The sequence below is a fragment of the Montipora capricornis genome, chromosome 3, assembly GCF_036669925.1.
Source record: "Montipora capricornis isolate CH-2021 chromosome 3, ASM3666992v2, whole genome shotgun sequence".
NCBI lineage: Eukaryota > Metazoa > Cnidaria > Anthozoa > Scleractinia > Acroporidae > Montipora > Montipora capricornis.
This window is the reverse complement of record NC_090885.1, coordinates 25,507,341-25,523,235: the sequence shown is the minus strand read 5'-3', so window position 1 is coordinate 25,523,235 and position 15,895 is coordinate 25,507,341. Positions and strand designations below refer to the sequence as shown.

The 15,895-nt window shown below is 40.8% G+C and overlaps 1 protein-coding gene across 1 annotated transcript in view; it reads right to left on the bottom strand.

Annotated features, from left to right (window-relative positions):
• Positions 1-3,187: 3,187 nt before the first annotated feature.
• The window catches only part of LOC138042664 (sodium- and chloride-dependent GABA transporter 1-like), a 25,526-nt gene continuing 12,818 nt past the window's right edge, over positions 3,188-15,895 (bottom strand). The window contains exons 4-16 of the mRNA XM_068888613.1: positions 15,855-15,895; positions 12,485-12,571; positions 11,449-11,581; positions 10,732-10,866; positions 8,785-8,888; positions 8,524-8,648; positions 8,153-8,265; positions 7,597-7,725; positions 6,576-6,675; positions 5,831-5,931; positions 5,062-5,232; positions 4,477-4,550; positions 3,188-4,086 (exon numbers count right to left, since the gene is read on the bottom strand). The exon at positions 15,855-15,895 is cut by the window's right edge and continues 110 nt beyond it. Coding sequence (XP_068744714.1) covers positions 4,068-4,086; positions 4,477-4,550; positions 5,062-5,232; positions 5,831-5,931; positions 6,576-6,675; positions 7,597-7,725; positions 8,153-8,265; positions 8,524-8,648; positions 8,785-8,888; positions 10,732-10,866; positions 11,449-11,581; positions 12,485-12,571; positions 15,855-15,895 — 1,332 coding nt within the window. The 3' untranslated portion in view covers positions 3,188-4,067. The remainder of the gene's footprint in view (positions 4,087-4,476; positions 4,551-5,061; positions 5,233-5,830; positions 5,932-6,575; positions 6,676-7,596; positions 7,726-8,152; positions 8,266-8,523; positions 8,649-8,784; positions 8,889-10,731; positions 10,867-11,448; positions 11,582-12,484; positions 12,572-15,854) is intronic.

Genomic DNA, 15,895 nt, shown 5'->3' with positions numbered 1-15,895 from the left:
AAAATCACTTTCAATCCGTAATGACTTGCACTTGTGCAACAAAAAAATCCTTCATTTCGCCTTCAATTACCCTTGAAAAGTAGGCAAATGTCCGACGCTGTTAACTTTGGAAAGGTTTCCTCATCTGAGAATGATGACCAAAGGTATTAAACACACCTTTTTCGTTTGACATTAGTTCATGTAAGTAGCATTAAATAGTTATCATTTTAGCATTTCAGATTAATGTAAATGACGACTTGTTCGTGAGATTCCATTTTCAGGTGTTTAGAGACAGAAGGAAAAGAACGCAAACAGGCAGGCCCCGAAGGGCATTGTGGGTGGTTTTAAGATCTCTGCTCTTAGACTTCAGCATCAAGAGTTACTCTCCTAGACTAAGAAAATGACACAAGACCTATAATTACGAGTACAAACAAAAAAAAAAACGTTTTCAGTAACAATAACCCAGATAACCTTCACGACCGAGTCAGAAGGGGAGTGGGTCTATTCCTGTTTTGACGTCACAATCTACGTTGCATGCATTTTTACAAAGAGTTAATGCAATGTAAATAAGTTTGTGACGTCAAAACAGGAATAGACCCACTCCCCTTCTGACTCGGTCGTGAAAAAAAAGATGCTTGGATTTTATGCATGGATTGATGCTTATAAAAACAAATCGGGCTTGAAATGTATTTTAAGTACATTTGTAACAATGATCAAGGGAAAAAAATATGTAAGACTTAGTCATCCCATTTTCAGGCTTGCATCTAGGGTGCATGTTTATCCACCAAACAACATGACAAAAGAAGCAATATGTTTTGCAGTAAAGTTCACATTTTAAAGTTTTTTTCAAAGTTAATTTCGTAATCAGCGATTGCTTGGATTTTTTACCGGATTCACACACCACCAATGAAACCCTGCTTCAAAATGCTCAGCCAAGTGGTGTAGCGCACAATATTTTAATATTAATAACTTTAGGACGCGAGAATACAAGACTACGAGGTAAGGGTTGGGTTGGGAAACTTTTCTCTTTTAAATGAAATTTGAAACTGTAACAATACCTATTGGATTTGTTAAGGAAAATAGTCAAAATAAGGAATTAGTTACAGAAGTGCCAAAAATGACATCTTGATAAGTGGTTACAAAAGTGCCATAAATGTTACGTAAGTGCCATAGTGATACCAAAGCGCCGCTTCATGTTACTTAAGTGCCATTGTTACCAAAGTGCCAAGTTACTTAAGTGTCAAACGAGTTACATGAGTGCCATTTACGTTACGGAAGTGCCATATTTTGGTTACAAAAGTGACAATACGTCTAGCTCTCTCTCTCTCTCTCTCTCTCTCTCTCTCTCTCTCTCTCTCTCTCTCTCTCTCTCTCTCTCTCTCTTTCTTGCTTTCTTTCTTTCTTTCTTTCTAAAGTTTCTCTTCGTACCCTATACAACTCTATAATCCTACCATTTCTATACTATTGTAACTTAGTTTGGGGATCCACCGACAAAAGTAGTCTTAAAGCGAATCGTTATTTTTACAAAAACGAGCGATAACGATAATAAGCAGGTCCAATTATGATGCTCATACAGATCCTACTTTTCAGGAACTCTACTTGCTTAATTACAAGACATTTACTTGTTTCAATTAGGTCAAATTACGTATTCTTTTTGCCAACTTTTCTTTTTATTTGCTACCACAAATCCTGAGACAGAGTGTTAAAAAAAAACTATGATTTTAAGGCGAACTGATAATGAAGAATAATCCTTCATTTGAGGAAGAGATCGTGTTGCAACAGTTGCTAACGCCATCGGATCATTCTCGTCCCCAGAGCCACCCCGGCCCTCTTTGCCGCTAGAGTCTGAGCACGAGAACCAGTTGGCTCTGGAGGTTGCAACATGATCTCTTCTCTAAATTAACGGTTATCGTTAGTTCTTAATTTGCTTTCAATTTACTATTATCGTTAATTTAGGACACTGTGTCCGATCCCAGGACTTGTGGTAGCAGAGAAAATAAGGAAATTTAAAAAAAAATCATATCCGTGCTGGATTCGAACCTGGAGCTTTTACTGCATAGGAACCGCTTCTTTCCGCTTCGCCACAGAAGATCAATACACCGCGCTTTAAAAAAATCATTTTTTAAAGTCTGCCATAGATTATCGCCGCTGAAAAAATATTTGGCCTAGGCTAGATTAATAATTTAAGCCTAAGCTTGGATTTAAAATGTGTAGCTTTGTCGTGAAGTTTGGAAAGCGACCTTTGCAGTGTGTAATATTGTTTGTTGTCGTTTGATAACACAGCATTATCAAATAGTGTTTAAAATATTGCTCCTGAGCAGCTGGCGGTGCGGTGGTCAAGTGATTAGGTGACGGGTTAATAATGAACATTCCCAGGTTCGAGTCCTACTTCCATACACTTGAGTTGTCTTTTGAAAAATATATTACCATTTCCCATAATCCATATCAAGCTTTCAGTCTTATAAATTAACGATAATAGTAAATTCAGAGCAAATTAAGAATTAACGATAATCGTTAATTCAAGGTAGAGAATGGGTTGCCATGGAGACACAGGGTGACCGAAATACTGGGTCTCCAAGCCAACTGGTTCTCGTGCACAGCCTCTAACGGCTAAGAAGGTCGGGCGGCCCTGGGGACTAGAGCGTCCTCGGATTTGAAAATATCCGGAATCGACCGTCCACACGATTCCAAATTCGTTGCGTATTCAAAACTTTCCACTCTGGAGAGTAGATTCAAAAAGTTGCTCTTTCCCATATCGGATTCACTGGATACGTAAAAAATATCCGGATACGTGTGGGCGTTTATGAAAATGTTAACATAAAATGCGATAAAGTGGGAAAGGTGTCATTATACCCGAGTCGAAAAAAAGAGACTGGCTTATCGAAAATTTCCAGGCTCACCTGAGGCCAAAGCTCTTGACAGCTCATAATTTCTTATTGAGTGTTGATCTATCACTTTGCGGTCTTGCCCCAGCACAGTCGCAAATGGATTTATTGAACTTTGAGCCCGAAACAAACAAAGGGCCACCAATTTTAACCAACCAGAAGAAGCCGTGTCACACGTTTCTGCCATATCTTTTTCAGGGACATGACAAATAATTTTCGAGGGAACGGGTGTTCTAAAAATATACTGTATTCTGACAAAAAGTGCTTATAGGTGTTATATCCTTGGTTACGCCCACCATCCCCATCCATGACAAAAACACTGATACACTAAAATTGCTTTTAATGCTTCTCAATGTTACAATTCTAAATTAAATAAAGCCTAAGCTTACGATACCAATTGGTTAATTTTTCCTACTTGTGTCCAGAAATGCAAGGAATCGCAAGAATTCCCGGCCGTGTTTTTCTTACTTTACGGTCTAAGAGGCACCAACTAAATCTATTGACTACAGAAAACAGCGAAATGACCAACCAATGAAAAAAATAACCGGTGACTTTTCACGACTTTCGCACCCCTTTGTGTTATTACACAGTAAGAAAGAAGCGTTTGTCATCTGATTATTAAAATGACAAATATTTTCAGCTCGATGCTCAACTTCATCCACAATCTCGAAACAGAATACATGGGGCTTTTATACAGCTTTTGTTGGCCGAGACATGCGCGAAGGACTGGTGATCACACAAAGATAAGATAAGTTGGTCTAGACGGAGACGAATTTAATACCTTAATTAGCCAGGGTTTTACCAAGAGAAAATAAAATATAGAGAAGGAAAACAGAGGATATGACTGCAATTTAGTTCCTAAAGTTCTTTTTAAATATCAAACAGAAGTTTGCTTCCCTATATTGAACGAATGCGAACGTCTCTGGAAAGAATTTTACATTTTTATTGAGCCAAAAAAGTCACATGAAATTTACTCTCTCACATTGAATTCACATTTGCCAAAAGCGGGATCCGGTCTGTGTACCTCTCCATAATCCTTATTTTCCCTTTAGTTCACCAATCATAAGTTTGTATGTATAATAAGTTTGTATGTATAATCCTTATTTTCCCTTTAGTTCAGCAATGATAAGTTTGTATGTATAAACCTAGCAGTAATCTAGCAGCGCCAATTCTAAACTTCAGTGTCCTTGGTCACATGAAAATTCATGGCTCATACTTATATCTGCAAAATAAACAGAAAAAAAAAGCTTAGGGTTAAATTAAATTCGTTGAATCGATATGCGTGTTTTGCAAACTTCTAAAATGACTTAGAAGTTTAGTGGTTATGGGCGTCACCCACACACCTCCCGATTCGTTCAGATGCAGCCGAAAAACGTTGAACTCGATACAACGCATTTCACTGGATTAACCAAATGACTATCCCCTATATGCCAATCAACACGCGTTGTATTCTATGCTGTCTGAGTATTAAAACATCCCAGCTTTCAGGTCAGTTTGTACAGTTGATTCGTAATTGCTTGTCAAGTACGAAAGATTTCCCATAAAGGTCATAGAAGAATTACTGCCTGACCAGAAGTCGTCTTTCGTACGATGCAGTGGGTATTTCACTTACTTGCGTACGATACCATATTTTTCTTCAATCTTGCTCAATACTTCACGGTCAGGAAGAAGGATTGTGCGGAAACGCTACAGGAAAAATGAATAATTTATTTTAATTCTATGTTATTCATTCAATGAAAGGAAAGGATATGACAGGTTGTCCCCATCGAGGGTATCCGCCAGCAGGCGGATGTAATTGAGTGAGTCGATTTTGATGAGGGAGGAAAACCGGAGTACAAGGAGAAAAACCCTCGGAGTCAGATTGAGATCGACTGAAACTAAGCCCAGGACCTCGGGGCCGAGGGTTGAACCCAGGTCGCGGAGGTGGAAGGCGCGGTTGATAACCGCTAAGCAGTCCCGACTCCCCTGAAAAAATACATTGTTCTAGGATATGGCTGGCGATTCTCCACACACAAAGAATCACACCATTAAAAACGAGAAGAAAAGAGGCACAAGTAATTGCTATATTCTTTAACACTGTTATTCTTCAGCTCTGCCAAATGGCCAGGGTACAAATTAGTCACGGTGCTACTATTTCCTCCCTCCTCGTCTCTGGCATCAGCCTTCCCGAAACCAACAAGAGAGCATTGTTTGTTACCTCCGCAAACGATCCATACGGAAGTTTCAGGTATCGATGCAAGGCATATCCTGGGACACACATAATGGAGACTATGCAAAGCATCCATCCTACGAATTCCGCCCACGGGGGGTACTTGTAACCAGCATAACTTATACCGGTCCAATCCACACAGAACCAAATGAAGATAACCTGAAGTGAAAACAATGAAAACAAAGAAATAAGACAATATTTCATAACACCAAGGAGGACTTTGATTTCTTTCAAAAGGTATCGCCATTGGCTGGCTAAGGGCGTGGGACTTGCTGAAAAAGGCGAGAGAGAAGAGACTATTCTTCAACCAAACTTGATCGGATGAACTGTGGTGTATTGGGGTCGAAGAATGAGAAGTAGCATCGAAAAATGTACGAAGTGTATGCACTGAACTAACTTTAATAGACAACATGGCGAACGCAAAAGTCCCAACATACCTTGCGGCGTATAGGTATATTAGTATTCATGAGATATAACATGAACCATGCTGTTTGTTTCCCGCTCGTCTTTATCTTGTTGTAAGTGACTCACGCTCGGTACTGCGCTCGTTCACCGCAACACAAAGCCACGCAACAATGAGCTAACCACTCTAAACTAAAAAGGCTTGAACTCGAGTCCACTCTGGGCTGGGTTTGTAAAATAAAGCAAAGTTCCAAGCTAATTCCCCATAACGGACATGCACTGAGATTGTTAGTGCTGGATCGTAAACAAGACAAATGACATAATACAGCACAAGACGGTACAATAAACTGCTTACACCAATAATGAGGGGGGAGATGTACTTCCAACACAAGCGGTAATACATGTTGGGGCGGTGGCCAATCATGTTCTCGATGTCCGTGCAAAATTGCTCGGTCCCTTTAAGAGAAAGAGGCAACAGAAACAAAACACAAAAGACCAATTAGCATAAAACATGATTAAAGACAGGAAACTGGCAAATGGTCATGGTAAATTTACACGGTAAAGGAATGAAAAGTGTACATTCGTACCTCCATTATAGAGACCACATTTTCAGGGCAAAAGGAACTAAAAATTCCTGGGTGTTTGTATGAACTCTGAAATGCGAACCAACATTTTCTTTGTTCCTATCCAATCCGTTTGAGCCAACTGCCTTATTTTGAACAATGGATGTCCAATAGAAATCCCGACAGTTTTAATTAATCGATTTTTCCTAGTGACCTTGGAGGAATGAAAAGAGAGGGGATATAGCATCAATGAGACGGGCCCCCTCTCAAGTACAAATCCCGGGTTCGATTCCCGGAGCCGGGGTCAAATGTGTCCCAAGGGTATCGTTTACAGTCTGTTCTTAGGCGTTTTAGTCCAATGTACTTTCGTCTTTCGGCTCTCATGGATCCAGAGGACGTAAAGGTCGACTGCCTAGGCTATGCCGGAAGTTCGAGGGAAGTGGTGGGCTCAATAACAAAATGGTAGAACCGGCGACGTTGGATATTCTGGTCGTATGCATTTCCAACGGTTTCAGTTTACCAACTTTTCTCACTCACCGTAAAACCAACCAACGCCCACTACTTCAAGCAGAGCAATCAAGACCAGGGATATTCCACCGGCTTGGTAATCAAACATTTGAAACACGTACATTCCACCCTGCATTATGACCAAGAAAGGAAATTAACAACACTGCACAAAATCCTTTCATTTTCTTTGAGGAGCAGGTTTTGCGCAGTGATAATATGCATGTGTTCCGGGTCGATTCCAGGAGTCGGTGTCATGCGGGGGAAGATGGCGTTCGGTACTACGCTGCGAGTGGTTTTTGCCTTACGAACCAAAAATGTTTGTAAGATTGCGACAATAATGAAGTGATAATTGTTTTATTTATTCTCTCCGGCGAGGTTTTCAAGGCGGCGTAAAAAACAGATTTCGAAATCGGGAGTTTGATGTCCAGCAAGGAAGAGTCTTGACTATCCTCCTGGACTTGAGATTAAACATGGATGAACGGTAATCTTCTAGTAAGCTTGTCATGGCATTAATCCTAGTTTATCGTAACGCTGCATAAGAATAGTTCCAGTAGGCATGAGTCTTTTGTTCCCAAAATATTTTTTCTGTTGATTAGTATTTTTGCATCGGTAATGTGTTTCGGTGTTAGATACCAAGATCGTGATCAGGTAAATGTAGTTGTGCTTTCCATTAAGCCAAAATTTCCGGATATTTCGGGCTGAAGTCAAATGGAAAGGTCCCTTTCGGTTCGGTCCGACCGGAATATTTGGGACCACCTCTGGAGGTGGTCCTCTTTGACCGGTCGGTCCGGTCCGACCGAAACGTTCCGTTCCATTTACAAAAATTCCCGTTTCCAGTCCTACTTCATTGTTATGTAACCGAACTTTCGCTCGAAACGTAAATGGAACGCTTCGTTCCGGTTGAAAATTGACTTTTGATGAAAAACGTCATTCCATTTTTCCTTGGTTAGTTCCACTGGCCTCCGACCTGATGGTCAGGAAAAGTGGAAAGCACCCTTAATCAAGCACTAGAGTTGACTAGTACTCAGATCTCTGCGTCCTTTCACCTTACCTTGGTCACGTGAGCTAATCCAAGTATATAGCACACGACACAGAAACCCAATGTGATGACCGCTTTGTAACGACGGAAGCCTGGTTTCCAGTCGGCCAATACCGTAGTACAAGTCTCGACTCCCACAAACTTAAAAAAAAAAAATCAACAGATGGTTGGATTTAGCAAAGTGAGACTGTGATGACTTGCTTTTCATTTGTTTTTGAGAAAAGGAATTCATTTATTGACGGTCATTTGCAAATAAAGATGCAGCCAAAACAAATTCTTTTGGACTGATGATTTTAAAGAGTTAGGGAGCCATTCAGGATGGGAAACTTGTAATTGGGAAAGCTTAACATGAAATTATTACATTTCGGATTGGGATTCCCAAAGAATGCCTTCAATAAGGAAAATTGAACAACTGCTGTAAGGGTAGGGATATGCATGTTATTGCCATTTCTCATAAGTATGGTAGGGATAATGCAACGGAGATCAAAGACTTGTTCATGAACTTCACACCAACAATCGTATGATAACATTGTTAATGAGAAGTAGCGAAATCATGGTACTGATTTACCTGACTGTCTAATCCAAGATTAAACAACATAAAAAAGAAGATAAACGCCCAGAACGGGGAGGCAGGCATCTGTTTGATACCCTCAGGATAAGCTATAAAAGCTAAACCTGGACCTGCAAATAACAAAAAAAACCTCGTTGAGGGGATAATAAACGAGTGTTGAACGTAGAAATAGGAGTTTCCCTTATTATTGCTAGAGTACGTTGGGAATTTTGACGAGCACTCGAGGAGACTCTTAGTATTCGCGGGATCGCTTTTTTGCGCTACTTTTCACAGTGTCAAACTTGACGGACCAAAACGATTTACATGAAGGAAAAAGGTATTGTATGGAGATCCACTAGGTGTGTACTTCACTAGAAAAACAAAATTACCTCCTTTCACCACTTCAGGTACGTCGACACTTAAGTTGTTGGCCATGAAACCCATCATGGTGAATATCACAAATCCAGCGAAGAGGCTCGTGCCGCAATTGATCAACGAAACAATTAGCGTATCTCTGCAAAACAATATCAGGAATTTGTCAAAAGCAAGAGGTGGGACCGGTAATGCCGAAACGGATGAGGAGAGAAAAAAACTGGTGCAAAGGAGAAATTACGTTTATAACTTATGAAAGAGATGAGCAGTTCACTTACTTCTCACAGTTGTTGTGAAATTTGTTGTAGCTGCCATAAGTGATGAGTCCTCCAAACCCAATACTGAGCGAGAAGAAAATTTGGCCCGCAGCGTCCACCCACACCTGAGAACAGACCAGCAAAATTGAACTAAGAATATTTGATAATTGCGTCGTAGCAGGCAACTAATAGGGAGCTTACGAAACGAGGACGACGACGGCTACGAGGACTTCATTTAAAAATTCAAATCCGCGTTATTCATATCACTACGAAACTATTTCATGTCGTTCCGCGTTAAGAATGTGTAGTAACTGACAAGGAATTAAACTGGTATGAGTGGGTTGGAAGCGTAGAGAGAGAACTGAAAATTCATCGTCATGTGCTAACGTCCTCCACAGAACCTTGAATTTAGTCATTTCACGTCGTCATTTAGGAGATGACGGCAAAGAAATGCACCAAAACGTAAAACGCACGTGCAGAGCGTGCAGAGCCATTGTTTTTGCTCACTAAACCTATTGTCTTGTAGCGTCGTCGTTGCCGTCGGCGTCGTCGTTTCGTAAGCTCCCTATTGTCTTGTAGCGTCGTCGTTGCCGTCGGCGTCGTCGTTTCGTAAGCTCCCTATTAACTCAAATACAGCGTTTCAATAATTGATCGAAAATTTAATTTTAATGGTAGACCAACTAAGTTTAAGCCATCTGAACTACCAAATCCGTTTACAAGCAACTAAATTCAACAAACCTGCAACCGAGCCAAACTCTACCTAACCCAAGCGAACCCAGCAACGACCCAAAGCTTTAATTTTAGTGAAAGCATACTTGCCTATCAAGGTAAGCTACCAACCTCCTTACCAGGGCTTTTCCTCAGCGGAGAAAAGCACTGGGAACAAGGTTGGCTAGGCTACCACAGGCTCCCCAATAATCTAACGAAAACAATTATGCAAGGGAAACATAACAGAGTTAAGAACCTCAACCGGTAGGAGAGAATTAAGTTCCTTTGAATACAAATCAAGAACTCAAAGCGTGATTGGAAGACGGGCACCCTAGCCTTGGACTAAGCCACCTCATCTCAACCAAACAATCGATAGCCTGTTCCAGGCCTCCGGATAACCCGGAAAACGAATCGCGGAAACTCCGCGCACGCGAAAAGCACGTGTAAAGATGAGCATGGGGACCCTTCGTTATGCTTGTTCGTTGGCGTGCATCTGATTACGTGCATTCCAGGAAATATCCGGGCTTCAGGGGCACCCAACGAATCTGTTCCTCAAATTATCTGTTCCCCAGAGGAATCTTGCTGGCTGGCAAAAATACAGGTGTTTCGATGAGCTGGCTGGGAAATTTTGTTATTGCTAGAGGTTTTGCCTGGGAATTACTGACTTTTTCTAGCATTTCAAACCGAGCTGGCTGTAGAAACTCTGAAGACTGAGGACGACTAAAAAAAAAAAAAAAGAACCCCTTCCCTCTCCCAAACATACGACGGCTGGTCAGAGTGATTGCGCTTGCGGAAAAAACCTGTTTTGTCCCGGTTTTGTCGCTTTTGTTCGGTCGTTTTGGATCGAGGGATTTGAAAGCGCGCGGAATTCCTGGCTGGGAAATAAATTTGATCAGCTGGCTGGGAAATTTCTTGTGTGTCTTGCTGGGAAAAAGGAACAGATAATGTTTTCCCAGCAACACTGAAAAACACCTGAAAATGCCTTAATAACATTTATTTTCATCAACTGGGGTATAATAATACATTTTACAACAAATTGGTCGTTGGGTGTCCCTGGGGCTGAACCGGACGGAAGTCAGGGATACGATACAGGGAGGCTGCCTTTCAAACCTTTGCTCTGACACAATTTCGCTTTCATACCTGTTGCCTGTTGTTGATTGGGTATATTGTTTCAGTAAGACCTGGAAATTCTGCCATGAGGTACTTTTACTGTTTTAAATGATATTTGAAGGATATGGAAGCTCAGTCCCTGCGTTTTACCTTCGGACTTTTCAACTTTTCAAAGTCAGGCTTTAGGTAGAACTCTACACCTTGGCCAGCACCTTCCAGTGTGGCCCCACGGATCAACAGAATGAACAACACAAGATAAGGAAACGTTGCAGTGAAGTAAACAACCTGAAATGGAAAGTGACACTCATTAAAGTTATGATTTGTTTCAGTTATCAATTACAACACAAAATTATCACAAAAAAGACGAAAAAACAAAAGAAAACAAACAACTCCTGGCTGTCAACAGATGGCTATCCAGTGTGCAACAGGACACCCAACCTCGTTCCCAGGGTCTCTCTCCTTCCAATCCATTTCTCTCTCTCGGGAGATAGGACGCTGCCCTTTACAATCTCAAATTTCATTGGATCCCTTTAGGACGCAGCTCTATTGCTTTTAGAGTTATGGTCCGGCCATTGTTTCTTTTGTATCGTTCTTTGTGTCAGTTGTTTTCTGAAGTAATCCAGAGAGCCGTCGTAATAGCTGCGTACTGACACTCTCTTGGCTGCTCCAAAGGGAAGGAAAGAAGAAAGAAACTGGGGACGAGGTTGCAGGAAACCCAATAAATTACTGGTTTTTCTTTCGTTATGATTGGAGAATTGCACAAATGTACTGAAAAAAGAACGCTACGCACGGAAGAAGGCGGGAACCAGTTTTAAAGCACGCATTTTGCTCGCGTATCATTAGCGTGATGATGAACAGAATTCTCACCTTGCCGGCAGACTTGATTCCTTTCCAGACACAGAAGTAAACAATAATCCACCCCAGCAAAAGGCACATAGCAAGTTCAAACCTGACTTCGCCACCAACGTCAATACCAGGAGAGAGCTTTAGCACGTGGTTGCTTTAATCGAGATAAACGAAAAAAATAGCCATAACAGGTTTGATAAGGTGGTAAAATGAGTTTGGAGATTATCCAGAGTGTTGACAAGTATATTTCCGTTAGTACAGTATCAATCCAAATCAAGATCGAAATTGAGAACGAGGACGGATAATCAAGAGCAATAGCACCCGAGCTACTGCACCGCACAAACAGAAGTCAGTATTTTGTAAGGCACCACGAGATAGCAAATGCTTTCCTGTTTCGTTATTGCATTTCTGAATTGATTGCAGCTCGTGATGTACTGAAGTACTCAACCAAGAGTATAAGCCTAGTCCCCATCAGCGTCAGAAAAGTGTCCACTTTTAAACCACGTTTTGCAGGAAAATAAACAAGAGACCAACAAACCCCTTTGGGAATTAAACGTTTTGTTGCAGGTATTACCATATCATTTAATATGTGAATGATACATTATAATGCAAATACAGTACACAAAGAATCTTAACCCCGGGAGATTTGAATCGGTCTATTGTTTATTTTCCCGCAAAACTTGTTTTAAAAATATACACTTTTCTGACGCTGAAGAGGACAACCTGATACCAGATTGTTACTCCTGGGTAATGTACTCTTGGTACTTCACTTCATTGTTAAGCAATTAAAAGTATCGACATGAAACCTAAAATCTGATGGCGCACTCCGGAATCGACATACACCCCTGCGATTAGAGGTTCTTCTTTGTGTCTTTCTTACCTCCACAGATCTCAGGACATTGAAGTGTCTCTGTTCCAAGCGGAAAATGACAAGTTAAGGAAGTTTAGAATTCCCATTACAATGGAGACTGTCAAAGATTGAAGTAGAAGTAGTTTGACGAAAGTGAAGTAGAAATTATGAGGTGTCAGTTTCGTTTTCTATTTCGAGCCAACTTACTTAAAGTAGTCTTCCTCAGGAGAGACCCATTTGCAATCCGAAGGCTGACCCAAAAGTGAACAATTGGGTTCACCACCACGCTCTGCCCTGAAATGCACACCAAGACGAAATTAAAATAACACTTTACTGTTGGGGTCTGATAACTTAACATGAGACTGAAACATCTTTCTGATTTTTTTTTTTTTTTTTTTTTTTGCGGGGACATAACTGAAGGCCCAGGCACAGGGCTTCAACATTTGCTTCAACATCCATTCGATTTTGTGGAATGATGTTGAACGATGTTGAAAGATCTTGACTGCTGGGGCAGGCAAAAGTCTTCAACACATCACCAACATTTGATTCAACAAACCTTACCAGAGGCCCTGTATTCAGCCCTGCAGCCACGGTTGTTGCTATGGATACGGACATAGATACGTGATTAAGAGACCGATTAGCACGCACGCGCATGCACAACAATTGAAAGAGGGGGGCAAACAGCTTCCACGTCATTCAATATTTGCATCAACAACCATTCAACATTTCTTTTGTTTTCGCGAATGTTGAATGAAGTTGAAGACGTTTGCCCCCATCTTTAACATTGTTGGGTATGAGCATGCGCACTAATCGGTCTCTCAATGACGTATCATGTCCGTATCCACAGTAACAACCGAGGCTGCAGCCTGGGACGGAATACAAGGCCTCTCGCGAGCTTTGTTGAATCAAATTTTGAGTGACGTGTTGAAACCGTTTGCCCACCCCAGCAATCAACATCATTCAACATCGTTCAACAAAATCGAAAGGATGTTGAAGCAAATGTTGAAGAGGTTTGATCGGGCCCTTAAACTCAATCAACTACCTACCATTCAGCCTACCAGAAAACCAGATGGTTAACTTGGTTTGTCACTCTCAACCGTTTGTACTCATCTAGTTAGAGGCTAAGCTTTGCATCTTGTGTTTTTTTATACAGTAATTTGTTACTAACTAGCTGTGATAACTTGGAACTTGGAACTAGCACTCCCAAATAGAAAAACTAACACTTGGAGCTACAAAAATAAAGACACTTATAAATACTAAAAAAACAATTGTTTGCAAACCTATTCACACCACATATATAGAGATGCACAATTTGAAAAGAAATACTTAAAAGATCAGAAGTCAACTGAACATTAAAAGGACTGGACACAGATGGAAACAACCTGAAAGGGTAGCCCAGGAAAGAGGAGACTGGAGACCTATTATTGGTGGCCTATGCTCCGGGAGGAGTGAAGGGCAAAATTGATTGAACATGTTGAAGATTCCCGCTTTTTCTTCCGGGTTATGTTCTTTCGATGAGGATTGTTTTATTTCGGCTCATCTTTCTTTTTTCTGTCGTGGTTGAAGATGTGAGGAAATATAGTTGATTGATTGATTGATTAATGACTGGAAGGATTCTCATAATTACGAGACTCTACCAACTCATGCCTCCATTTACCGTCGTAGCCTAAAATCCAACGTAGAAATGTTTCAAAGTCACCAAGCGCACAGTCGCGAGAAATAGAAGCTCGACACCACATCATGAACGCTTTTTACCCGATGATCTGCACATGCGAAGTAACTAAAATAGTCATGACTTGGAAATCTCATTCTCGTCCCTAGAGTCCGCTTTTCTTTTGACGGTCAGCACCAAGAACACGGATTCTGGCCAAAACCAATAATATGCGCAGTCATGGTAATGGTATAATGTTTTATTAAATGCTCAACCTCGGACAATGCATTTCGCGTGCTCTGATTGGTTCACTCAGTCTCGGTTATCAGCTCATATACCTTAGTCTGACCTTATATGGTAAATGATTGCGCTAAGGGTTGCTAAACTAATTTTTTGTCGCCCGAAAACAAAATTTCTCTTTAAATAAGGCCAAAAAAGGAAAATAAACTTTTTTGGGGTGAAAGTTTGGATCAATTCCGACGTTGAGAAGTACGCGAAAAGGCAAGAAATGTTTTTGTGATGACCCTACGTCTGTCTGACCACAATGTATTACACAACATCGCATCTTCATGAAGTTTTTCTCGATTTCGCTCGGATTTTCTCTCTTTTTTCGCTCGTATTTCGTACTTCCAAATTTTTGGAGTTTAAGGAATTTAATAAAACAGGTATTCCATTGGCGCTTGTTGGATAACGGCTACCTAACAATTATTCCATGACGCGCGTTGGATATGAGATGGTAAAAAACCAACGAGGCGCTACTTAACAATTATTCCATGAGCGCGCGTTGGATATGAGACTGGTTATAGCCAACTCGGCGCTACGCGCCTCGTTGGCTATTTACCATCTCATATCCAACGCTCGCTCATGGAATAATTGTTTAGTAGCCGTTGACGACCGTTATTGTTTCAAATTTCTGAGAATGCGCAGAAAAGCTGGAAGTCCGTGATTTGCCGAGTTCTTGTTTTGACTGTGGCCAGAGTCCGCGCATGTTCTTGAGGCCGCTGACCAAAAGAAAAAAGCGGACTCAGGGGATGAGAATGAGGAAATCTATGCAAATTGCAAGATAGTATACCGAAAGGAAAACGAACATTTAGGCTTTGAGATGCAAGTTTTGGCTGGCTTTAACCTTAAGGATCCTTTGCAGAGGGCACCGTTCTGTTCAGGTGATTGAAATTTTCATGATTAAGTTTCCGCTTTTCACTGCACAGTAAAACTATCGTAGTTGAAGAAAGGGTCTGTAAATCATGATATTTTTGAAGGAACCTTTCGATACAAGTGCAGTGACTATTCTCAAAGAATTCAAGTAGTCAGAACATCCTACAATTCTTCTTGAAAGGTATACTGTTTCTAAAATAACAGCATTATAAAATTATCAGCAACTTTTCACTAACCACGCATAATAACCACCGGAAGCAAACGTTGGAACGGAATTCCTCACGATGCTCGGTTTCTAAGTCAATTTATATTTTTCTAAATTCTAATGCTAAAGTACTTTGCAACAGCAAAAGGGAACTAAAACATCTCTTCCCCGTCGAAAGTTACGTCTAATAGCCCTTTTCAAGGTTAGGTTTTCTCATTTGCATTACAATATATTCTAACATGTATGTTAGGCAATTTCGGGCTATTTTGTAATTTTAACCCGAAATTGCCTCGCATTCACGTAAGATTACATTGTAATGCAAATGAGAAAAACTAACCGTGAAAAGGGCTATTATGTTGTTATTCATGTGGTCGAAGACTGGGCTCGCTGGTCGGAGAACCAAAGCTTGTTTTCATCATATTACAGAACAAATTTTTTGTAGGGCCAAATTTCACTGGTTCTGCGGCTAAGGAAGGAGACTTAAAAGCGGTTTAAAACTGAAGTGGTCGGATACTGGACAACATACTGTATGTCAACGTCTTATTGTGTACGATTATTTCACATACTTGCACATTGGAGACTTCCAAGGATCTGAGCATTGTTCCCA